Here is a 27,192-nt window from a genome sequence, read left to right as displayed (position 1 = left end):
GCCTGATGCGATAGGACGTCCAGGTGTGTTGGCTTTGTGTATCTTTGGGAGGCAGTAGAAGTCTCCCACGCGGGGAGTACGTGGGATGAGAGCATGTAGGATGCTTTGAAGGTCTGGATCGAAGGTTTTGATCAGTCTGTTGAGTTGGCGGGTGTGTTCTTTGGTCGGATCTGCGGGTAACTGTCTGTAGTGTTCCTGGTTGTCCAGTTGTCGGTATACTTCTTTGCAATAGTCCGTTCTGTTCTGTATGACGATGGCACCTCCTTTGTCTGCTGGTTTGATGACGATGTTGCGATTGGTCTTGAGAGCGTGGATGGCGTTGCGTTGTGCTCGGGTGACATTCTGGACTGTCTTGTGAGTGCGGCTGATGAATCTGGCGTTGATGCATCTCCTGACCGCTTGAGCATACATGTCAAGCTTAGGGCAGCGACCCTCCGGAGGGGTCCAATTTGACTCTTTCTTCTTCGGTCGCTGCACTGCGGATCCCTCTGTCTGCTGTTCCAGATCATTGATTGTCTCATTGGGTTCGCTGCTGACATCTTGGGATTTGTGGAAGAATTCCCGGAGCCTCATTCTCCTGATGAATTCCCCTGTGTCTGCTGCGAGACCGATGGGGTCCATTTTGGTGGTGGGGCAGAAATTGAGCCCTCGGCTGAGAACTTCAATTTCGTCTGGTTGAAGGGTGTGGTCGGACAGGTTGACGATGGATTTCCCTGTGGTTTCAACCGTGGTACCGGGGGAGGCTTGGTTGCTGCTGCTGGTGATGCCAAGTTTCTCAAGCTTCCTGTTCTTGGTGTGCATGTAGGTAGCGTAGTTCCGTTGCCTTGTTTGTTTGGCGGTGTCTCGTAGCTGGTCTGCTGCGTCCTGAGCACAGGCTGAGAACATGGACTCCATCTCGGTTTCGAGGTTGCGGCGTCTGCTGTAGAGCTGGTGTACGAGATGGTTGAGGAGTGTGCGAGAGGTACGACGGCAAAGTCTCTCAGCGTAGTCTGTGTTGTAGGTCGACTTGAGTGGGTTAGTGATCTGTAGTCCATTCGGGACCTTGTCTGCTTTCTTGCAACTCTGTAGAAACTTGATGTCTGTGTCGATATGCGCGATCTTCTTGGAGATCCTCTCCACTTTGAGCCGGCAGTTTGTGGTGTCGATAGTAGCCATGGTGTGGAGATGCCGGAGTTGGACTGGGGTGGACAAATGTAAGAAGTCACACAACACCAGGTTATAGTCCAACAGCTTTATTTGAAATCACAAGCTTTCGGAGCGCTGCTCCTTCTTCAGGTGAAGTGGAGAAATGCATAAAGACACAGCTTATATAGTCAGAGAATCATGTCAGATGTTTACAGGTAACCTTTCCAACTGCCATTTATCACACCTCGGCAGAGAGATAATCACAGCAGTCAAAGGTGTGAATGGTGTCCAAACAGGTCAGTCAGGGAAACATTACATCAAAGAACAATGAGGTGGGGTTCTCTGACTATATAAGCTGTGTCTTAATGCATTTCTCCACTTCACCTGAAGAAGGAGCAGCGCTCCGAAAGCTTGTGATTTCAAATAAAGCTGTTGGACTATAACCTGGTGTTGTGTGACTTCTTCCATGTGAGAGAAGGCAGCGCATGTCTAGGTGATGGATTCCCCCCCACTAGCTAGACCACCTTCCACTGTTCTGCACAGAGACAAGCCATTTCTCTGTGTGGTTCTGGTGCTGTATCGGCCTCTGTTTAAAAGCAGGGCCATTAAAGTCTCTATCCCCCTACAAATCAGAAGGGGCACTCGGCATGCTAGGCTTCTGCCCTGCAGCAGCTGGCCCCTTATCAAACACCATAGATACTCCTTCCTCACCAGTGCTTGGTGATTCATCCAGGCAATTTACTTGAACATCACTATCTACATATCACCAGTGTGTGCTGATGACTGCTTCCAGAGACAGTGCTTCAGTGGATAGTACGTTCTGGGTTTGGCTGGAGAATGGGGTAAAGTACATTCATGCACTCAAATAACATTGTGCAAATCATAAAATATCTGAATGATATGGGCCCTACCACAATTTCTGTACTGCTCTCTAGTTTCCACAGACCCCCTACCTTTCAAACTCTCGCTATCGGACAAATCAACCATAGTATGCTTGTACGTTGTCAGTGACATACGGTCTGTGGGCTGTTGCCTGTTCCACCCTGTGCCCTCCAATTATTTGTAAATTTTGCTTTTAAAGGTATTGGACACAATAGTTTGGCCATGGAAATTGCTTCCTGTCGTACATACATTTTCTGCCATGAAGGCATGCATAATTTAACTTAAATTATACATCCCATAGGCTTGGAAAGCAAGCATGAGCGTGGGATTCAACTAGCTAGCTGGTGGAGAAAAACACACCAGTGTACACTTGATGGGTCGAAAGGCCTGTTTTGATGCTGAAACGTTCCATGGTTCTATAATCGGCATAAACCTGCAATTTTGATTTCTAACACCTAACCTGCTACATTCTTGTTAATATTCAGTTTTTGAAGTGCACTATTTACAGTTACAATGTACAGCACGTGCATTTATGTCCTGTACTGCCACTTTACTGTAATATTTATGCTTTGCCACTTTGCTCTTCATGATATCCTGGAGTTTCACTCTTGCCTCCAGTCAGTGAGTGACGCAGGGCTCACAGTAGCCATCACGAACTGTTCTCCTTCAGATGTCGAATCGTAGAATAGTAGAATCTTTCAACACAAAAATGGCCCATTCGGCCTGTTGTGCCTGTACCGGCTCTTTGAACGAGCTGTCCAATTTAGTCCCAAAACCCAGCTTTCTCCCCATAACTCCACAAATTAGTTTTCCAAGCACATGACCAATTGCCTTTTGGAAGTTCCTATGGAACCTGATTCCACCATCCGTTCAGGTAATGCATTCCAGATCATCATAACCTTGTGTGAAATAATTTCTCATTTCCCCTCTAGTTCTTTTGCCAATTATTTTAAATCTCTGGCCTCTGGTTACCGACCCACTTGCCAGAAGAAACAGTTTCTCCCTACTTGCTCTATCAAAAACCCTCATGATTTTGAACACCTCTATTAGGTCTCCCTTTAACCTTCTCTGCTCTAAGGAGAACAACCCCAGCTTCTCCAGTCTCTCCACTTAACTGAAGTCCCTCATCCCTGGTATCATCCTGGTAAACCTCCTCTGCAGCCTCTCCAAGTCCTTGACGTCCTTCCTAAAGTGTGGTGCCCAGAATTGGCCACAGTACTCCAGCGGGGGCCTAACCAGTGATTTGTGAGGGCTTGGGTCGCCAACCCTCCAGGATTGCCCTGGAGACCCCAGGAATTAAAAATTAATCTCCAGGACACTGCCGTGAGCAACCCTGGATAAAAATCATAAAAACCGGTGTTTGACAAGAATTGCAGGGCCTAGTTGGCTAAACAATTTTGTCGACGTTGAGGTTTTTTTTTAAGCACAGCCTTGCACTCCACAACTAAATTAACTAAACTAATAGTTTCTCTCGAAGATGCCCTAATTTCCATAAAGCCAACCAGAAATGATTGAGAATAAAACAGTTCAAATTTACAAAAAACAATTTCTGACCCCAGTTTGTCGGTATATTTGGTCAGCTGCAGTACAGACTAAGATCACTTTTAATTGTTTTACAAAGGAAAATCATTCCTGCTTGATGTTACTCTCGAACAGTCATGTTTAGGGTATTATTTTTCTTGGGGGAGAAATAGTTTAGTTAAGGAGAGGAACGGTTACATGGCATTGGACCTCCTGAATAGTACATTTTCCTTGATTCTGCTCAGCCTAGATATTTTTGTTTTAAGTGTATTGATCAAAGCACCCTCTATTTTTGCATGAAAACTCTTGACTCGTGGTCTGCGTATCCAGCTGCAGAACTGAGTATAATTACCAGTGATTGGCTCATTTTAAAAGCCGCACTGTGACCCAGGAGCTGCTTGCGAAGCCATGGAAAATAACGCTCTTAATAGAAAGTAACGTGCTAACAATTTCATTGTGCTCCATGACTGACTACCACTGGGGCAGGAATCCGCACGTAATAAGTCTTACTTTGCAAGCATTGCAAGTGTACATGTCGTTGGCAGCAGTGTTACTGAGCATTCCTCCTCAGTGGAGTATAAATGAGATAAAACAGCACTGCGCACTTGAGGAGGGGAAAAAAAACCGGACAGCAATTGCTAATCTTGCCAAACAGAGATACCAAGGGATTACACTTTCGTAATCGCACAGAATCCTCCTTACCAGTAAATCACATCAGAGTGGAATGGTGAAATTGCTCTGCAGCTGCAAAACAGAACAGGCACAGCTGACTGAAACTTCAACCGTTCTGGAGGAGGACGGCAGCTTTGGGGGGAAAATAAATAACTGCGCAGAAAATAATAGTCCAGACCATTTGAAAACAGATGTGTTGTGTTGGTTTTTTTTTATATGGCTATACAGGGCCATCTGGGAAAAGAGAGCCAGTAATTTTCATTTAATGCAAATCAGTGATGGCACAAATTTTACACTTTATTACAAATTCTAGTCCTGAGCGTGTGTGTTTATATAATATTTTCTGAGTGTTGTGTTTGTACCGCTATACACAACTACATAAAATAATAAAGCAGCAGAGACTGAGAGTAACTTCAAGTGATCTTTACTGGGTAACTGGAACTTCGGCACTGACTGTACAAATCGATAGGCGTCTGTTATATACGCTCGCAACTACGGATGTACATCCGCAAGACAAAGTAGTTCCTTCAATGTTGTATACATTACACTGAGGGTATGTACATTTTGGTCTAATAGAAAACTGTACAGCACCAATGGACGCCATTCAGCCCATTACACCTATGCCGGCTCTCTGAAAGAGCTACCCACCGTTTCTGGTTGGACACTGCAGGCTCGATCTTGTCAGTGGGGAGCTTTTGGAGGCGGGACTCCCACTTTTTGGGTTTTAGTCCCGTCTCCATTGATTGTGGCCAACCCACGCTACTTTCCCTTGATTGACCTTGTTAAGCCCGCCCGACGGGCTCAGCAGGCCAATTAAGGGACACCTGGTTACTGGTGACGTCAGCGATTGACATTTCATCTGTCAAGAGCTTTTGACAGATGAAAAATCAGCATTTGACAGCTCTGTGAAGCTGTCAAACACTGACAGTCTGTCTTCTAACTTGAGCCCTTCTACTCAGACTCAGTTAGAGATCTCTCCAGACCAGAAAGCAGAAGCTGCAGCTTTTGACAGTTCAGCGGCCATTCTGCTTTCTGTGCCGGTGAGCTGAGGGACTCCCGAGAACTGAAGGAAGGAAGCCTGCAGGAGAAAGTAAAGGTAAGTAAAACTTATTAAAACACTTTACACTTACCTCACACACTTACCTCTGCACACATGCACCCATCACTCACCTGCACAACAGACATCTCTGCCCCTCCAACCCCTGCAGACTGACGGTCCGCCTCGCTAACTTGGCGTGGTTCGGAGCCATCGGACAGCCCACACTTCAGGGCTAAAAATAGGGATTAGGCAAAAATCTGCCTGTTAACTACCTGTTAACAGGCAGTTAATTGGCACTAATCCCCTTCCCGCCTCGGGGAGGCGGCTCGCAGCACAGGTCGGGTACCCGCCTCCTGGGACATTGGCACGGGGGCGGGATGGGTTCCTGCCCCCCGATTCTGCAACTTTCCCACCACTCCCGCCTCCAAACCCGCCTCCTCGGGGCTTGGAAAATCGAGCCCTCCATGTCCCAATAACCCTCTGTATAAAAAAAAAATGTTTAAATTCTCCTAACCGCCCCCTTATTTTCATAATTTTTTATTTATCTCTTAAGTTTATGCCCTTTCGTTACTGGTTCACCGAACAGTGGAAATAGTTGTCCCAGTTTATCTCGTCAAAACTCTTCATAATTTTGAACACCTCTATCGCATCTCATCTTAACCAGTGAAAAGAGACCCAGTTTCCAGTCTCCCCATCTAACTAAAGCCCCTCATCCCTGGTATCACTTCAATAAATCTCTTCTCAGCTCTCTCCATTGCCTCGACATCTTCCAAAAGGAGGGCATCCAAAACAGGACACAATATTCCAATCGGAACCGAACCATTGGTTTGTATAGGTTTAGCATTACTTCTGCTTTTGTTCTCTGCGCCTCTTATTTAAAAAACTAAGGATCCCTTATGCTTTTTTGACAGCTTTATCCCTTGGCTCGCCAAAAACTTAAAGTCTTTCCTTTAAGTTGTACTATATACTGAGAGAGAAAGATCTTGCACCTATATATGCATTTCAAACCAATGAATTGCTTTTCATAGAATCATATAAATTTACGGCACAAAAGAGGGGCCATTCGGCCCATCGTGTCCATGCCAGCCGAAAAAGAGCTATCCAGCCTAATCCCACTTTCCAGCTCTTGGTCTGTAGCCCTGTAGGTTACGGCACCTCAAGTGCATATCCAAGTACTTTTTAAATGTGATGAGGGTTTCTGCCTCTACCACCCTTTCAGGCAGTGAGTTCCAGACCTCCACCAACCTCTGGGTGAAAAAAAATTCTACAACTCCCCTCTAATCCTTCTACCAATTACTTTAAATCTATGCCCCCTTGTTATGGACCTCTCTGCTAGGGGAAATAGGTCCTTTCTCTCCACTCTATCTAGGCCCCTCATAATTTTATACACCTCAAGTAAGTCTCCCCTCAGCCTCCTCTGTTCCAAAGAAAACAACCCCAGCCTATCCAATCTTTCCTCATAGCTAAAATGTTCCTGTCCTGGCAACATCCTCGTAAATCTCCTCTGTACCCTCTGTAGTGCAATCACATCTTTCCTGTAATATGGTGACTAGACCTGTACACAGTACTCTAGCTTTGGCCTAACTAGTGTTTTATACAGTTCAAGCATAACCTCCCTGCTCTTATATTCTATGCCTCAGCTAATAAAGGAAAATACCCATATGTCTTCTTAACCGCCTTATCTCCCTATCCTGCTACCTTCAGGGATCTGTGGACATGCACTCCAAGGTCCCTCTGTTCCTCTACACTTCTCAGTATCATTTTGAAGTTCAGTTGCTAATGTGTTATAGGTAAACAGGACAGCCATTTTGCACACAGCATGTTCCCTAAACAGCAAATGAGATGAATAATCTGTTAACCTGTGTGATGAAATATTCCATTCATCACTCATCAGTATTTCTCTGCCTGTGACTGTGGTTGGTTTCAGTTTCATTTCCATTGTATTGTACTGTGTGTAGGGCTCCGCCCATACCTGGCTCCTATGTAAGCTGGCCCAGCCTGCAGCACATCCAGTACGGCAGACCTCTGGATGGAAGATACATTCTCCTCTGTGTGTTACCTTCTAAGTCAATAAAAGCCTTGTTTTGTTTCGCTAACATCGAGTCTCGGATTTATTGAGGTACATCAACCTGTTAATCTGTTCTGGTGATATAGGTTGAAGGAGGAACATTAGCTGTGGAAGAGGCAGACGGGGCCTCAGTCTAACCTCTCATTTGATAGACGGCACTTCAACAGTGCAGCGCTCCCTCAGTACGGCATTGATCTTTCAGCCTGTATTATGTGCTCAAGTCTCTGGAGTGGAGTTTGAACTCACAACTTTCTTACTCAGAGGTGCGAGTGCTATTTTTTTTTTCAAAGGAGTATAGATCTCTTTCTTCAGAATCTTATTGATAGCCCATCAATGATTCTAACTATTCAGCAGATATAGACTGTCGCCCACTTAAGGTGAGCCCCACCTTCATAGGAATTACTCATGATGTAATTTTTAGTCAGCAAAATGATTCAAACTAGAGGCTCCTGCTTCAGAACCTTCTGGGTCATCGGGTCTAAAATACTAATTGGTTACAGGATATGACACAGAAGGAGTAAACCTGTTTCTTTACAACAAAATGAAACACTCCAAGGTCATTTGTAGTGCAGGCCTTCCTCTACATTAGCAAGGTTTTAAGATAGCCATACCAAGCGAATGCACACATGTGGCTGTGTATCATGGTAATTGTAGGGATAGTAATGCCACCAATTTTATGCAGTCATGACATGTATCTGGCTGCCTAAAAGTACAAAGCATGATTTTATTTAAGTACACAGTGTCCTGGCATCATAAACTGTCTATAAACCCAAGATGGAGCTCAACTTCAGCTATTGTGAAAACCCTGTCCCCTGCCTCCACAGACCACTGCTACTACTCTTGCATCAGTCTGACTTTTCAATCTCTACGTTTGTCTTTACTTTGAGTTGCCAAACTGGTGGTAGCTGCTGATCAATTTGTTTTAGTTCTGCGCTGTGGTCTTGTCCAGTAAAAGCTGCGTGGAAATGCTGTAAGTCCAGCATTTGGACTTGAAAATGCTGGAAGCCCCTTCACTTGTGACCCTTAATAATTGTCAGAGAGAGAAAACTATTTTTGGCGTCACTTTTTGGGCTGGATCGTGCCAGAAGGTGAGTGCTCACCCAGTTCAAGAGCTGTTTTGTTCATCTCTGCGAACAAGGAACATATAAATATTGATCTTCATGCGCTTTTTACTGAGGAAATATTATTCCTGTTGTACAACAGTGGGTGAAGTCCAGAGGGAACGGAACTTCTGTAATGCGAAAGCTACAAACAACAACTGAGAGTGGTGTTTGCCGATGAATCCTACATAAATAAAACTGATACTGGGTCATTTTTAATTATAAATAGCCCACATTTAGTATTCGGCAGCTAGTGTACATTACATTGTTTTGCCGTGTGCACTGCTTTGTGAAGTGACATTCTCCTTAAGAATCACACCTGTTTTAAATTTCATCGCGAAGTAACCAGAAAATCTGCAATTAGATTTAAGCACGGGAACGGCAGTAAACTTTTTTTTCCAGTAAAGGTACAACTTTGTACTTCAGAGATATTGCAGGAATTCAGCGGGATAGTAACTACTTGTTAATTGCCCAATTTTGTCACCGGTTTTAACATGTAGGTATTTGTAAATCCGAGTTTTTGCAGGTGTACCAATCTATCCAGCCTCTCTCTGAGTTAGATTATTGTGTTTCTAATCTGCAGTCGTGTGCACGTGAATAACCAGTCTCCCCAGAAATCCTCATCTATTTTACCGATTCAGTTGAAACATATTCCACTGCGTTGACATTGTGTGAGCAAAACTCGTGCACTTTCAGCAAATAAAACAATTAAGGGAATGAAGCTGAAAACCAAGCACAGTATCTGTTTATATAGCTGCAGTGAAAACTCCAGCCCTTGGAGAGGGCAGCACACAGGTGTGCAACACACATTAGAACCAAATGCACTCGTCCCTCGTGGCCGGTTCTCACTTGGCCTCCTTTCTTTCTTCACTGAACAGAAGGACCGTTAGTGAGGGGGTCGGGGTCTGGCGGGGGGGGAAATAGCTGAAAAGCAGCCTCATTAGCCTACAAGGGACAAATGGCAATTCAATGCACACGTCTGGTTTTGAATACCTCTTAATGGCCTAGAAATTGGGTTTTGGCGCAGCCAGGGCTTTAGCGCCGGAAGTTAGTGCCGGCGCTAAGTCCCCCTGCGCGCGCCAAAAATTCAGTAGCGCCGCGCCCAAACGGCTGCCGGCGCTACTGGAGGGTTTCAGCGCCTCCCAATGGGCGCTACCTGCCCCATTGCGGCGCTGTTCCGGCGCTGCGGCGCCCGATGCGGTGCGGCAGGCTGGGGAAGTGCAGGCCTCCTCCTTCCGTTAAGGAGGAGCTGCCTGCACCCGACTGCTGGCCGTTGACGGCTGAATAAAAATGAGCCCGGCACCTCGGAGAAGTGCCGGGCTCGCGGCCCACATGCATCTGTGCCGCGGGGGGGTCTTGGAGGAGTCCGGGGAGGGAGGTGCGGGCAGGCGGCTGCCGGGGAAGCGGCCGGCCGCCGCGCGACCTTAATGCGCCGGCGCTAACTTCAGCAAGGCACCTTTTACAGAACGTTGCTTGCGGCTGCCACGGGCGAGGCGGCCGCAACTCAATTTTGGAGTTCGGGCGGGTTACCACGGCAACCGGGACGCTGCGCACACCGATGACGTCATCGGTGCCGGCGCAGTGCTACCGGTGCAACGCCGCTTTAGGGCCCCACTCAATTTTTCAAATGGCCATAACTCTGGCGCTAGTCCCTCTAGCGCCTCAAAAGCGGCGCTAAGGCTAGTGAATTTCTAGGCCAATGTCTCTTCACTTCTCTTTTGTTCTTTCATCCCCATTTCCCAGCCCCCAAACTGGCCTTTTAATCTGTTTCATTTCCTGTGTTTTTTCAGTCCTGGCGAAGGGTTTCGACCTGAAACGTTGACTCTATTTCTCTCTCCACGGATGTTGCCTGGCCTGCTGAGTTTTTCCAGCATTTTCTGTTGTTATTTCACATGTCTCCTTGTTACAATCATTAATTGATAAGATTATTCAAAAATCAGTAAAAGGTTCATTCACTTTCTTGTTGTTTGAAACAACATGAGTACAGACTGCTTAGTCCAGTGTCAGCCTTAATGCAAACAATAAGATGGCGGGTTTGTTTTGAATGAAAAGCAGATTATCTGGTCATTATCACATTGCTGATGTGGGAGCTTGCTGTGTGCAAATTGGCTGCTGCGTTTCCCACATTGCAACAGTGACTACACTTCAAACAAAAAGTACATCATTGGCTGTAAAGCACTTTGAGACGTCCAGTGGTCGTGAAATCCACCAATCAGTATGTAATTTAGAAGTAACAGCGAAGAAGCGCTTCTGCGGAATGGGATTATATTAATTGGAGTAGCTTCATTTTATTACATAGAATTACATAGAATTTACAGCACAGAAACAGGCCATTCGGCCCAACTGGTCTATGCTGGAGTTTTTATGCTCCACAGGAGCCTCCTCCCACCCTTTTAGATACCCAATTTTACACATCACTTTATTCTTTCAAATGAAAATCCAGTGTCTTGCCATGGTAGGAAAATTGACATCAGACAATTTTAGTAAGACAGCTTCAGCAGGAGTCACTTTTAATTAAGAATTGAAGTGTCGCAGCATGTTGCAAAATTGCAGGTTATCTGCAGGAAGTTTCATATTTAAACACTAAGCTTACTTTAATATTTTGTGGCGTGTTCATTGAAGGTGAAACACTTTCATAAAATGTATTGTGAAAGTTTGCATAAATTTTATCCCTAAATCATACATGTAGAGCCCATTAACAAGCAGTTGAAAGATAATTGGACCAAGTGCTACAGGATGGTGTCTTGCCAAAATACAAACTTCACTGTGAGGTTCAAATACAATGTTATTTCCAACTTTTTCGCTGCATAAAACCTGGAGTGTTTCCTTGTAATGGGAGACTAGGTGTGTGCTCACTATTCCCTTGTGCCATAACTAAAGAAAATGTTGTAGTACAAAGTGACTGATGAGTTCCACAATCTGCATCAATCAGTATTATTTTTCTATTGGTAATTCTAAATTCAAGGTCATCAGTCGCCACTCTGGATAATCCAGTAAGTTTTAATGAAGATTCACTTGGCCAGGTGGTTAAATAAGTACATTTTCCATTGTTTAATGCTTAAATATGTTAAAATGTAGTTTATGCATTTCTTATACATGTGATGCAGTTTACCCAACGTGGATAATACTTCATTCTGTCTCTGTTTTCAGGCCATCCGCTGCACACTGGTGAACTGTAACTGCGAGTGCTTTCAGGCAGGGAAGATCAACGTACGTCAATGTGACCAGTGTAGACATGGATGGGTGGTACATGGTAAGAACTACTGGAGATCTTAATACTGACACCCTAAAGCACTCTTGGGGACCCTTGCAAAGATGGAGCGGTCTACCCATCCAGTTGACAATTAATCCCATGGGATGCATATTAATGTCCTGAGAACTGGTACTAGGCACCCATTCACTTTATGAACCATCATAGAACCCTATTCTGGCCTCCCCACCCCCATTCCCCCCAGCTTCTCAGCACAAACTTGGTGCACTTTTGCTTTGGGCTCCTTTAAATGGATTTTAAGCTTTCAACTTGCAGTTAGAATTCAGGCTTCGACTGTCATTCTCCCATGTGTGTTTACCTAGCTGCGACACAGAAACCTAGGGCTGCAGATATGTAGATCGTTGATGCAGGTAGATAAGAGGCACATTGACGATAAAAGCACGAACGTTATGTTGAAGTTGTATTGATGCTGATTATGCTACAGTTGATATATTGCATATAGTTCTGGGCACCCCATTAAAGGAAGGATATTCGAGGCATAGAAAGGATACTGTAATGTCTCGCTAGAATGATACCAGTTATGTGAGATTATAGTTATGAAGAAAGGATTAGAAAATTTGAACATTTTTCAGAGAAGGTTGGGGGATGGGAGATTTAAAAAATTCTGAAAGGTAAATAGTGAAAGATTATTTGCACTGGTTGGCAGATCTGTAACCAAGGAGTGTGGATCTGGGGTGACCATTGGAAGAATGGAAGGGGAATTGGAATAAGTTTTTCTACACAGAGGGTTGTGAGAAGATGCAATGCTTTACCACAAATAGCTACTGAGATAGACACAATGACATTTGTTTAAAGGGGAATTGGATAAAGGAAAGAAAAAGGAAGGATACATGGAAAAGGCAAGGAAATGGAATTGGAGCAGACGGCTTCAGTGAAGACTGGGACAGGCCCCATCACTTGAATGGCTCCCTTCTGTGCTCTAAATTCTATGATTACTCTGCCGAAAATTAAATTATGTCAACTGGCATAAACAAACCTTTACATGAATAGTAATGAAAGCAGAACGCAGGATAGAAAAGCACCACATGTGATCGATTCCAGAAGCAGCAAGAGCTGGACCAATGTGAACGGACATTGTTCTGTTTTTAATCTGTACATGAAATGGAAACAGAAAAATGGTATGGAGGAAACAAAAGAGACACTCGAGGCTACAGCGATTAAATAAGAAGCATGTCGTCAAAGAGCCATGTAAAATTAGATAAATAAGTGTAGTTACGCAGAATATACAAATAACTCGTTACCAAGTTTCAACACAGGCACGATTGCCTGAATGGCCTCCTCCTCCACTTAACAGGGTTCTGTATAGAGTCACATCGTTCATGTTGTGGCAGATCTGTCACAGTGAAACATGATGCTAGCCTTCAGAGTACTCGGAGCACCATCTCAGAGATGCAGTAATACAGGATAGCTGTAAATCTACTTTCGCCCTGCGTTCGAGTGAAACGCGATTGCTTACTGATATTTGAGTGGGCTGAAATTAAGTAGCCAGTGTTCCCCTGTAGTAGGTTCTGGGCGTGTGGCGGGAATGATTATGCGTGAGCTCCTTCCAGCCTGTATGGTGCTAGCCAAAGATGACTGTGTGCGAGAAACTCCCACAAGTTCGACATTCTCCTGTAGAGCCATAATCAAATTAAAGGTTTGCCACTGGATCCTTTGTTTTTGGGGCCTAGCCAGATGTTTAATCATTATCATTATGAGTATTATCATCAGACATCCTCGGGGCCTTGTTCACAAAGATGGTATAATTTCTTGGTGAGATTCTGAGGGAACAGAAATGGAAGTCCAAATTTTATTTACTTCAAGCACAGTTTTGAGCACAGGACATCAGGCCTTGTACAAAAGCAAAATACTGCGGATGCCAGAAATCTGAAATAAAAACAGAAAATGCTGGGAATTATCAGCAGGTCAAGTAGCATCTGTGCAGAGAGAAACAGAGTTAACGTTTCAGGTCGATGACCCTTCGCCAGAACTGGAAAAAGTTAGAGGTGTAACAGAGTTTTAAGCAAGTGCAGAGGCCGGGAAAGTGGGGAGGGGAGGAAAGAATAAAAGAGAAGGCCTGTGATAGGATGGAAGGCAGGAGAGATTAAAAGACAAAAGGGATGATGGTGCGAGGCAAAAGGAGATGGTAATGGGACAAGTAAAGAAACAAAAGATGAGTCTAGATGAAGTGTAAATGGCAATGGCAGAATCATCAACAGCTGCCATGTGAAAAAAAAGTCAGGGCCGAGGTTATGATCTGAAATTGTTGAACTCTCTATGTTGAGTCCGGAAGGCTGTAAAGTGCCTAATCGAAAGATGAGGTGCTGTTCCTCGAGCTTACGTTGAGCTTTGTTGGAACAGTGTTAGAGGCCAAGGACATCATGCATTGTGTTCAATTTATTGCAAGTCCCTTTGTAAAATGATGCATGACAAAAGTTTACAAGACTACAGGTTTCAAAATCATGGAACTTTTTCTTGCTTTTAATGATTCCTCCCATAATATACCAATATTTGGTTTTCTACTTGCAGCCCTGGACAAACTACGAGTGAATCACCTATATCGGCAGAGTCAGGTGGAGATAGTCCAGTCTAACGTTGTGTTTGACATTAGTAGCCTAATGCTCTATGGTACCCAGGCTATTCCGATCCGCCTCAAAATCCTCCTGGATCGTCTGTTTAGCGTACTCAAGCAAGAACAAGTACTCCAGATCTTGCATTCTCTGGGATGGACGCTTCAGGACTACATCCGTGGTTACATACTGCAGGTAACACAGCACTCGCACCTGGCCTTAATATTTCAGAGAGTTGGACCCATTTCAGATATTTCTTTGGCATAGTAAAATCATCACGTGTTTAACACTGGGAATTTGAAACAACTGCTTTCCACATTTTCACACTTACATAATCTGCATTCAGTAAATATTTTTTATTATAAATATAATGCGTTATTGTTTCATCATTGTAATATAACAAAGGGTAGATGTCAAATTGAAAGGCAAATTCCTCACCCCGCCACCCATTATTTTGACACTTGTACTGCACACTGACTTTGATTATTACGTAAAATAGCTTCTAATATGATTTCGTTAACCCTCAATGCGGCAGCAGTAAGTTCTTTAATTCAGAAGCTATGGTATTTGTGAAGGATTGATTAATAGAACAAATAACCACTGCCTTCTTTATTATGACACTTTTATTCTTGTTTATATATATATAAGAATAATGTGGTAAGAGTTTCTGCTTTGAACACAATCGGTGATCCGGGCGCAAATTGCACCCCAAATGACACAGGTTTTCAGAAGTGTTTTTTCCCCCCAAGTTTCTGCTCAAACTCGTTTGCATATCGCTGAACATAAAATCTGCCACGAACCAGTGCAATCGGGCAGCGTTTTACAAAGTAATGTTTTTTAATGGTTTTGCATTAAACAAGATTCCTTGATATATTTAAGAGTGGTAATCTGGTGCAGTTTGATTAATACAGCTGAAAATGGGCTTATCGCAAAAAATAAACATTTTTAATCAGAGTATCTGGTCCGCCACCTGTGAGTAACCCGATTTTAAATAACTGAAAATGACTGAAAAACTATACAGAGCCACTTTCTAGTTATGTTGCTGTACAGTAGTCAGTTTCTTAGAAAACATTTTTTTTTAAATATTCAAAAGTTTTTAAAACGTGCCTATTAGTGTCCTTGCGCCCAAAAGAACCAGCTTAAGTTTAAGAGCCTCCTCGGAGGCCCGCAAACGGGCGCAATTAGCGGAAACTCACCGTGGTGATTAATTCGATCTGGGGGCGTGGCCAGTTTTGTGGGAGGGGCCAGCTTCTAGCGCGATGTTTTTTTAAACAAGCGCAAAAGATCGCGGAAACTCGATTTACTACACTGGACGTAATTTGCGCTTGAAATTCCGCAATCTTTTGCGCCGGTTACACCGATATCGGGGGAATTGCGCCGACAAAAACAGCGCAACCTAGTGGCCAATATTTGCTACAAGTCTATGTTCAAAAACAATCTCGGGGTAAAAGTGGAGATTCTTAGCTTTGAGTTCAGTTATTGCACACTTTCTTTATTTTTTTGGAAATTAACGATTGCATTCGTTAATTGGGTTGGTAGTTAGTGGTGTCTAATTCAAATCAATATTTAATCCACTGGGTGAAAGTTGGTCTACTTTGGAACATCTGCTTGAGTTAAGTTCTGAGAGTGCCTGACACTTGAGATCGCATGCAAACAAGTTCAGCTGGGCTGCCAGATTGAATTAAGGCAAAGTACAGTACTGCATTTGTGGACAGTGGCAGGGATGGTGCATGAGGGAGGAAAGGGAACGTTACATATTTCACACAAAAAACTGCAAGCCAGCATGGATTTGTTAAAGGCAAAACGTGTTTACCTAACTTGATTGAGTTTTTTAATGAGGTAACAGAGAGGGTTGATGAGGATAATGCAGTTGACGTAGTGTACATGGATTTCCAAAAGGCTTTCAACAAAGTGCCATATAATAGGCTTGCCAGCAAAGTTGAAGCCCCTGGAATAAAAGGGACAGTGGCAGCATGGATACGGAATTGGCTAAGTGACAGGAAACAGGGAGTAGTGGGGAACGGTTGTTTTTTGGACTGGAGGAAGGTGGACTGGAGAAGTGGTGTTCCCCAGGGGTCGGTTCTAGGACCACTACTTTTCTTGATATATATTAATGACTTGGACGTGGGTGTACAGGGCACAATTTCAAAATTTGCAGATGACACAAAACTTGGAAGTATAGTGAACAGTGAGGAAAAGAGTGATAGATTTCAGGAAGACATAGACAGGCTGGTAGAATGGGTGGACACGTGGTAGATGAAATTTAACGCAGAAAAGTGTGAAGTGATATATTTTGGTAGTAAGAACGAGGAGAGGCAATATAAACTAAAGGGTACAATCCTGAAGGGAGTGCACGAACAGAGAGACCTGGGGGTATATGTGCACAAATCATTGAAAGTGGCAGGGCAGGTTGAGAAAGCAGTTAAAAAGGCTTACGGGATTCTGGGCTTCATTAAATAAAGGTGTAGAGTACAAAAGTGTGGAAATTATGATGAACCTGTATAAAACACTGTTTTGGCCCCAACTGGAGTATTGTGTCCAATTCTGGGCACCGCACTTTAGGAAGGTTGTGAAGGCCTTAGAGAGGGTGCAGAAAAGATTTCCGAGAATTATTCCAGGAATGAGGGACTTCAGTTACATTGATAGACTGGAGAAGCTGGGGTTGTTCTCCTTGGAGCAGCGAAGGTTGAGAGGAGATTTGATGGAGGTGTTCAAAATCATGAGGGGTCTGGACAGAGTAGATAGAGGGAAACTGTTCCCATTGGCAGAAGGGTCGAGAACCAGAGAACACAGATTTAAGGTGATTGGCAAAAGAATCAAAGGTGACGTAAGAAACAACTTTTTTATGCAGCAAGTGGTTAGGATCTGGAATGCACTGCCTGACAGGGTGGTGGCGGCAGATTCAATCGCAGCTTTCAAAAGGGAGTCGGATAAATACCTGAAGGAAAGAAACTTGTAGGGCTACAGGGAAAGGGCGGGGGAGCGGGACTAGCTGAGGTGCTCTTGCAGAGAGCCGGCACGGGCTCGACGGGCCGAATGGCCTTCTTCCGTGCTGTAACCATTCTATGATTGGTCTATCGTGGAACGGTCCGTGACACAAGATGGTGCTGGGATGTTGTACAACAATTCACAAATCAGTTACAATTAACGATGAGTAACTGTTCAACTGTAACAGGGCACGGTAGTGTGGTGGTTCTGTTACTGTACTAGTAATCCAAAGGCCTGGACTAATAACCCCGAGAATATGAGTTCAAATCCCACCATAGCTGTTTAAAAAATCTGGAAGTAAAAAAAACTGGTATCAGTGAAAGTGACTGTGGAACTGTCAGATAGTCATAAAACCCAACTGGTTCACTAATGTCCTGTAGGACTGCTGCTCTTCATGAAGAAGGCCCACCACCACCTTCTCGGAATATCTAAGGATGAGCAAGGAATGCCAGCGATGCCACATCCCAAGAATGAATAATAATTTTTAAAAACTGGGAGATTCTCGGTCGATAAACTCGCTGACACTTTGCTGGGACAGGAACCAGCCAGATATTCTAGTTCCATGATTTGTGTTTCATTGTAAACTTAAGTAAACCGAATATTTTAGGACCATGGGAACAGGAGGAGGCCATTCAGCTCCTCGAGCCTGTTCTGCCATTCAATGAGATCATGGCTGATCTGTATCTTAACTTCATTTACCCGCCTTGGTTCCATTATCCCTTTATACCCTTGCCTAAAAGAAAATCAATTGATTTCGATTTTGAAATTTTCAATTGACCCCCAGCCTCAACAGCTTTGTGGGGGAAGAGTAACCAATTTTAAGTAAACCAATCTAAACGTGTGCATTTTTGTATGCAAGGGATGATTCTTAAAGGAGTACTATCAAGAAAGGCAGTGTGGCAGACCTTTTCCTGCTTATGTTTCCAAAATATAAAAGTTAATGCCATAAGCTATATTGAAATGCTCACTGCAGTGAAAATGACACATGGTCTAATTTTTCCTTTCCCTCTTCCCAAACAGAAAAACTTTTCCTAAATACTTGGCACTCAATATCAAAATTCTTCTAAACTCAATATTCTTCATTTGTTTATCCTCCACATACCATTAGGTGACATGTCAGGCACGTGAGAAAAATAACCAGGTTAGTTCCCCTGTCACGAGTTTTGGGGTCTCCCATGATATCGGAGAATATATTTTCCCATAGACTCATACTGCATAAAAGCCCTGGCGACAAAATGCTTCCCAGTTCTTTTGTCTTCTGTCAGCAGCAGTGATGTCGTACCAGTTATTTGTTCGGTTGGAAAAGTTCTTGAAAAGTCGCCAAGACCATGTGCAAAGCCCGAGGTGCAAGGTTAGCTCATGAATACCATTTCAATTAGCTGCCTGTGCAGGAAGCAAAATGAATGGGGCCTCACAGAATATCACAAGCAGACCGGGCTACTGCTCCAAATTAATGTGATGCTGCCACATAAAAGTAAGTGGGCGCATATGGTGATACAAAGCCTTAAAAATGCTTCAAACAAGCTTTCAGCCTTTGCAAAGTCTGTACAAAAATGATGGCCAAGAACAAAAGGACAGAAAACCCAATGTGGAGGTATGAAGCACGCCTGTGGGCAGGTGGCAAAGCACGGCCAACCAACGCAATCAACAAGACCAATAGAGTGTTGGATTACTACTACTTTCGTATGAGGGGAAAAGCTTATATTGGGATGTCTAGTTTGGCTCTCCATTCGACGGCCTCCTGAGATGCCGAGTGGAGAAATGAGGCGCCTCCCGCAACAGATCTCAGTAGTGTTGCATTAAATAGCCAGAACTTGATGTGCCAAATAATTGCCTGAATCCAAGAGGTTAAAGCTTAAAACTAAAGGCTTTTATTAAGTAAGAACATGGCATCGAGTTAACACAAGGCAGCCATCATTCATCACTGACCCAGCCCTTATGAGTAAGACTCACACCAATCCGGAGGATCCAGAGGGCCGGGGCTAGGGAGGAGCATTAGTGGTTATACCTGTAGAACATTCCAGACATTAGCAAGTACAACAACAACAAACAATACAAACGCCAGAACACAGAGTTATTTCATCACATTCACCCCCTGCTATAGATTCAGTCTGTCAGGAGGTCCGATAGTCCTCTGGGAACGACGTAACTCTTGCTGAGGCTCCTCCCGGAGTACTAACTCCGGTTCATTCGAATTCCCAGAATCAGTGTTTTCCACACTGAGGATTTCATCAGTATTTTCCACACTGAGGGTTTGTGTCTCTGAAGGTCCAATACCACGATTGAAAACTCTACTCTCAGAGTCGAACTCTTTTCGAGCTCCAGCAGGTGCAAGATCTTTAATAGAGACCGTATCCTTTCGCCCATTGGGATATTGAATGTACGCATACTGGGGATTAGCATGGAGGAGTTGTACTTCCTCCACCAGTGGATCAGTCTTGTGGCCTCTCACATGTCTGCGCAGCAGCACAGGGCCCGTGGTCGTCAACCATGTGGGTAACGATACTCTATTAGTAGCTTTTCTTGGAAAGCTAAACATCCTTTCATGAGGGGTGGCATTCGTCGCTGTACACAAGAGACCTTATGGAATGCAGCACGTCTGGCAGGACATCCTGCCAGCGAGAGGTCGTCAGGCCTCGTGACTTCAGAGACAGTACGATAGCCTTCCACACTGTCGCATTTTCTTTCTCGACCTGCCCATTACCACGAGGGTTATAGCTGGTAGTTCTACTCGTTGCAATCCCTTTCGATAGCAAAAACTGTCGCAATTCTTCGCTCATAAAGGAAGAACCCCTATCACTATGTATATAGTTAGGCATGCCAAACAAGGAAAACAGTTGGCAGAGGCATTTAATTACAACAGCACTGGTCACATCCGGACAGGGGATAACAAAAGGGAACCGAGAGTACTCGTCTATTGTGGTAAACCACTGTTATACCTGCCTGTATGTGTATGTGTATTCCACTAGGTACAGGTCTGGACATGCCTCGGCTGACTCCTCCCACTATTCCAGGTGTATAAGTGACTACCTCACAGTCCCTTAGTATTCTGGACGGGTCGACCACTCGAGACTAGACCTTCATTCTTCAGTTAATAAAAGCCTGGTTGTTACTCGCTTAACCTCAGGCTTTTGAGTAATTGATGGCGCATCAATTTTATTAACTAAATTTTTTATAATGGAGAAGATCCTCACACCAGCATGCCTGGACCTGGACAGTCGGGAAGCGGACGCTTCCACCAAGTTTGCTCACTGGCTCATGTGCTTCGAGGCATTCCTGACTGCCTCCACTGCGGTCGTAACGGATGCGAACAAACTGTCTGTCCTGATCTCCAAGGTGAACCACCGAGTGTACTCAGTCATCCGGGACGCGACCTCGTACACAGCCGCCCTCCAGCTCCTCAAGACCCAGTACACGCGTCCTGTGAACGAAGTTTACGCCAGGCACCTCCTGGGGAGTCGCAAGCAACAACCTGGGGAATCGACTGAGGAATACCTCCAAGCACTGTCCGTGCTTGGCCGGGCCTGTGGGTGTAAGGCGGTAACGCCCACTAAGTACACGGAGGAACTGATCCGGGATGCCTTCATAGCGGGCCACAGGTCCAACTACACCCGACAGCGACTGCTGGAGCAGAGTGACCTCACCCTCGACAAAGCCTCCAAAATCGCACTAACGCTGGACGCAGCCTACCGGGGCATGGATGCCTACTCCTCTGCACCGTGGACGCCGCGGGGAACAACAACCTGGGACACGGTAGGACAGCCCCATAGCACCGTGCCACCCCAGCCACAGCCCAACAACGGCCCAACCACCGCAGCAGTGTCCCAAAGCCAGACAGCAGTATCCCAAGGCCAGAAATGCTACTTCTGTGGCCAGGCCAAACACCCCAGAGCGCGCTGCCCGGCAAAGAATGCGACCTGCTCGGGCTGCGGGAAAAAGGGACACTACGCTAGCGTCTGCAAGGCCAAAGCCACCCCGAACGCCAGCAGCGCCGCATGTGGGCCGTGCGAGCCGCCATCTTGGGCCCCCAACAGCGCCGCGTGTGGGCCGTGCGGGCCGCCATCTTGGGCCTCCCCAGCCATGTGCGAACCACCGCAGCAGCAGCCATCTTGGACGACTCCAGCCACATGGGAATCATGGACGCCGCCATCTTGGACACCAGCCGGGACGCAGCAGGCCGCCAACCCACCCCCATCTGATACCCGCAGCGACACACCGACCCCTACGCTGGCCTCTGTTACGCTGGACCAAACGAGACCGCACCAACTAGCTCGGTCCAAAATGGACGTTAAGGTAAACGGCCATGCAATAAACTGCCTTTTTGACTCCGGGAGCACAGAGAGCTTCATCCACCCCGACACGGTGCGGCGTTGCTCTCTCCCAGTCCTGCCTGCACACCAGCGGATTTCTATGGCCGCCGAGTCCCAGTCAGCGGACATTGGCGGCTACTGCGTGGTGACACTAGTAGTAGACGGGACTGTGTTCAATAATTTTAAACTCCTGGTCCTGCCCCAACTTTGCGCTGCCATTCTACTGGGGTTGGATTTCCAGTGCCACCTCAAAAGCGTTACGATGGCGTACGGTGGCCCCCTCCCCCCACTCAGTCCGCAGCCAGCAGCCTCCAAATTGCCCGCCGCGCACCAGATGCAACCTCTCCACACTGAGTCCCACCCCCCCCACTGTTTGCTAACCTCACCCCCGACTGTAAGCCCATCGCCACAAAGAGCAGGCGATACAGTGCCGGGGACAGGGTTTTCATCAAAACCGAAGTGGAGCGGCTCCTGAAGGAGGGGATTATTGAGGGCAGCTCCAGCCCCTGGTGAGCCCAGGTTGTGGTCGTTAAGACCGGCGAGAAACAACGCCTGGTCATCGACTACAGCCAAACAATAAACCGCTACACCCTGCTGGACGCCTACCCACTCCCCCGCATAGCTGACATGGTCAACCAGATCGCGCAGTACCGCGTCTTTTCGACCATTGACCTGAAATCAGCGTACCACCAGCTCCCCATCCGCCCCGAAGACCGCCAGTATACTGCTTTTGAGGCAAACGGCTGCCTCTATCACTTCCTTAGGGTTCCCTTTGGCGTTACCAACGGGGTCTCCATCTTCCAAAGGGAGATGGACCGGATGGTCGATCAAAACGCGCTGCAGGCCTCTTTCCCTTACCTAGACAATGTGACCATCTGCGGCCATGACTTGCAGGACCACGACGCAAACTTCGAGAAATTCCTCCGCACCGCCCAACTCCTGAACCTGACATATAACAAGGAGAAGTGCATATTCCGCACAGACCGCCTCGCCATCCTTGGCTGTGTTGTGGAACACGGGGTCATCGGTCCCGACCCGGACCGGATGCGTCCCCTTATGGAACTCCCACTCCCCCACTGCCTAAAAGCTCTGAAGAGGTGCCTAGGGTTTTTTTCCTACTACGCCCAGTGGGTCCCCTACTATGCAGACAAAGCCCGTCCGCTGATCAAATCCACCTCTTTTCCCCTGATGGCAGAGGCCCGCTCGGCCTTCCACCGTATCAAGGAGGACATTGCCAAAGCCACCATGCACGCAGTGGACGAATCCATCCCCTTCCAGGTGGAAAGCGATGCGTCCGACTTCGCTCTGGCCGCCACCCTTAATCAGGCAGGGAGACCTGTGGCATTCTTCTCACGAACCCTCCAGGGCCCGGAGACCAGACACTCCGCGGTCAAGAAGGAGGCCCAGGCTATTGTGGAGGCTGTGCGTCATTGGAGGCACTACCTGGCCGGAAAACGATTTACCCTGCTCACTGACCAGCGTTCAGTTGCTTTTATGTTCAACAACAAGCAGAGGGGCAAAATCAAAAATGACAAGATCTTGAGGTGGAGAATCGAACTTTCCACCTACAATTACGAGATCTTGTACCGGCCTGGGAAGCTCAATGACCCCCCAGATGCCCTATCGCGTGGCACCTGCGCCAGCGCGCAGATCGATAGGCTGAGGGCCCTCCACAATGACCTCTGCCACCCGGGGGTCACCAGGTTCTTCCACTTCATCAAGGCCCGCAACCTGCCTTACTCCATTGAGGAGGTCAGGACCATGACCAAGAACTGCCAAGTCTGCGCTGAGTGCAAACCGCACTTTTATAGACCAGACAGAGCCCACCTGATAAAAGCCACTCGCCCTTTCGAACGCCTGAGCGTCGATTTTAAAGGGCCTCTCCCCTCCTCCGACCGCAATGTGTACTTCCTCAACATCATTGATGAGTACTCCCGTTTCCCGTTCGCTATCCCCTGCCCGGACATGACCAGTGCCACGGTCATTAAATGTCTGAACAGCCTCTTCACCCTGTTCGGTTTCCCCAGCTATATCCATAGCGACCGGGGCTCATCGTTTATGAGCGACGAACTCCGCCAGTACCTGCTCGCTAGGGGTATAGCCACAAGCAGGCCCACCAGTTACAACCCCCGGGGGAACGGACAGGTGGAAAGAGAGAATGCAACAGTTTGGAAGGCCGCCCTACTAGCCTTAAAGTCTAGGGGCCTTCCGACCTCCCGCTGGCAGGAGGTGCTCCCCGATGCGCTCCACTCGATTCGGTCACTGCTCTGCACTGCCACCAATGCCACCCCTCACGAGAAAATGTTTGTCTTCCCAAGGAAGTCCACATCGGGGACAGCGTTACCGCCATGGCTGACGTCCCCAGGGCCGGTACTACTGAGAAGACACGTGAGGACCAATAAAACGGACCCCCTGGTCGAGAGGGTCGACCTCCTCCACGCCAACCCCCAGTACGCTTACATTGCGTACCCGGACGGGCGGGAGGACACAGTCTCCATACGAGACCTCGCACCCTCGGGGACCGCTGTAACCCACTACCCATTACCACCCCCCCCCCCCACGACCCGATATCCAACCCCAGCAGCCGGCTCGCCTTGGACCGTCACCCACGAGGACTACACTCCAGTGCCCCAGCCTACACGGGACGCGACGCCGGAAGCTCCACCACCCCTGCCGTCGCCACGTCGATCACAGCGGCAGACAAGACCTCCGGAGAGACTCCAATACACGAACTTTTAAATACACTTCACCCCGCCGGACTCATTTTTAAACAAGGGGTGAATGTGGTAAACCACTGTTATACCTGTCTGTATGTGTATGTGTATTCCACTAGGTACAGGTCTGGACATGCCTCGGCTGACTCCTCCCACTATTCCAGGTATATAAGTGACTACCTCCCAGTCCCTTAGTATTCTGGACGGGTCGACCACTTCAGACTAGACCTTCATTCTTTAGTTAATAAAAGCCTGGTTGTTACTCGCTTAACCTCAGTCTTTTGAGTAATTGATGGCGCATCATCTATAATATTAAGAAAATAGACATTACGGTCGCTCGATGGAAGGGGACCTTTAAAATCGAGACTCAAACGCTCAAATGGTCGAGTTGCTTTAATAAGATGAGCCAGCTCGGACGACTTACAGAAGCGGGGTTTGCATTCAGCACAAACACGACAGGTTCTGGTCATTGTCCGGACCTCCTCAATAGAGTAGGGTAGATTGTAGGACTTAATGAAGTGGTTCATTCTGGTAACCCCAGGGTGGCAGAGTGCGTCGTGGAGATTTTGAAGCTCATCTATACCTAGACTAGCACATACTCCTCGTGACAAATCATCCGATGGCTCATTGAATACTCCAGGCCTGTACTGAATATCATAGTCATATGTTGACAGTTCTATTCGCCATCTTAAAATCTTATCATTTTTGATCTTGCCTCTCTGCTTAGTATTGAACATAAAGGCCACAGATCGCTCGTCCGTAATAAGCGTAAAACGTTGGCCAGCGAGATAATGTCTCCAATACCTGACTGCTTCGAAAATCACCTGTGCCTCCTTTTCCACTGAAGAATGTCGAACTTCTGGTCCTTGCAATGTACAAGAGAAGAAAGCTACTGGTCTACCAGCTTGGTTAAGAGTTGCTGCCAACGCAAAATCAGATGCATCACTTTCCACTTGAAAAGGGATCTTCTCATCCACGGCACATACCACTGCCTTCTCAATGTCCCGTTTGATATTAAAGAAAGCCTCCTGAGCTTCCGCCGAGAGCGGAAAAGACGTCGACTTAATAAGAGGTCGGACATTATCTGAGTAGTTAGCCACCCACTGGGCATAGTACGAGAAGAATCCCAGACACCTTCTTAAAGCTTTTACAGTGTGAGGTAAAGGTAATTCCTTAAGTGGGCGTAATCTTTCAGGATCTGGCCCGATTACCCCATTCTCCACAACGCAACCAAGAATACACAAACGTGTAGTATTGAAGGTACACTTGTTTTTGTTGTAGGTCAGGTTTAACCTCTTTGCAGTCTCTAGGAATTTCACGAGATTTTGATCATGCTCCCGTTGGTCGCGCCCACAGATAGTAACATTGTCCAGGTACGGGAATGTTGCTTCCAACGCATATTCATCCACCATACAATCCATCTCCCGTTGGAAGACGGATACCCCATTCGTCACTCCAAAGGGCACCCTAAGGAATTGGTACAGGCGCCCATTAGCTTCGAAGGCCGTATAAGGTCGGTCTTTTATTTTGATGGGGAGTTGATGGTAGGCAGACTTTAAATCAATGGTGGAGAACACGCGGTACTGAGCTATCTGGTTCACCATCTCAGAAATATGAGGCAAAGGATAGGCGTCTAATTGGGTATACAAGTTTATAGTCTGGCTATAATCGACCACAAGTCTTTTCTTCTCATTAGTTTTAACCACCACCACCTGGGCACGCCACGGGCTACCACTGTGTTCGATGATTCCCTCCCGTTGAAGCCTTTCTACTTCCTCTTTTATAAATGTTTTATCTTCTGAACTATACCGTCGACTCTTAGTCGCTATAGGTCTACAATTAGGAGCAAGGTTCACGAACAAAGAAGGCGGACTTACTTTTAAAGTAGAAAGGCCGCAGACTGTGAGTGGAGGCTGAGATCCACCATACTTAAGGGTAACGCTCTCATGCTGACACTGGAAGCCCAAGCCTAAAATTAAGTTCACACACAGCTGAGGTAATATGAGGAGTTTAGAGTCCTTATACTCCGTATCCTTAACGGTCAATGTGACTTTACAATATCCAGTTACCTCCGAAGTAAGGGACTTGGACGCCATTACAATTTCACTTCGAGTAGGATACACCTTCAATGAACAGGAGTTAACAAGGTTGGGGTGTATAAAACTTTCAGTACTGCCACAGTCTATCAAACACCCAGTAGGACGACCATTAATCTTGATGTCCATCATAGATTTCGACAAGGAACACGGTATGGTCTGGTCAACCGTAGCCGAGGCTAGAGTAACACGATAGGCGGCAGCAGAGAAGACATCGGGTACAGGATTACCCTTACACACTTTACTAAAATGTCCCTGTTTCTTACATTTAAAACAGGTAGCCTCTCTGGCTGGGCATCTTTGCCTGGGGTGTTTAGATTGGCCACAAAAATAACACTTAGACCCATGGGGTACAGCCGCAACAATAGGATTAAGTGGAGGCTCCATTGGTGTTATGGATGCCTCCATACTCGGAACACACGAGGCTGAGAGAGACACATAGGCTGATGCATACACTTCTAAATTCTTCTGGGCTACATCTAACGATCGAGCAGTAGCGACGACTGTTTTTAAAACTAACGAGTCGTTCTCGAGGAGTCTCTGTCTAATATAATTAGATCGGAGGCCAGATATGAAAGAATCGCGGATGGCTCCTTCCTGATACACTATGGCAGAGACAGCCTTGTAGTTGCAATCCTTAGCCAAAGCCTTAAGGTCCTGCAGGAAATCGTCCAGGGATTCCTCGGGTAATTGCCTGCGAGTAGACAAAAGATACCTGGCGTATACTTCGTTAACCGACTTAAGGTACTGGGCCTTAAGAGCTGCGAGGACCTCTTCATATGTAGTAATATCTTCAATTATAGAGTAAGTTTGATGACTTACCAAGTTGGTTAGAAGACCCAACTTGTTAACCGTCG

At 46.3% G+C, this 27,192-nt stretch overlaps 1 protein-coding gene across 1 annotated transcript in view; it reads left to right on the top strand.

The window, feature by feature from the left end:
• Positions 1 to 27,192, top strand: part of bnc1 (basonuclin zinc finger protein 1) — a 101,982-nt gene that overhangs the window by 45,211 nt on the left and 29,579 nt on the right. Inside the window, exons 2-3 of the mRNA XM_085968848.1 lie at positions 11,558 to 11,660; positions 14,187 to 14,422. Coding sequence (XP_085824974.1) covers positions 11,558 to 11,660; positions 14,187 to 14,422 — 339 coding nt within the window. The remainder of the gene's footprint in view (positions 1 to 11,557; positions 11,661 to 14,186; positions 14,423 to 27,192) is intronic.

This window comes from Somniosus microcephalus, chromosome 27, assembly GCF_052327205.1.
Source record: "Somniosus microcephalus isolate GS21.2 chromosome 27, FLI_Smic_1.0, whole genome shotgun sequence".
NCBI classification, from domain to species: Eukaryota; Metazoa; Chordata; class Chondrichthyes; order Squaliformes; family Somniosidae; genus Somniosus; species Somniosus microcephalus.
The sequence above is the reverse complement of the archived record's forward strand: the minus strand, read 5'-3'. Positions and strand labels throughout refer to the sequence as shown.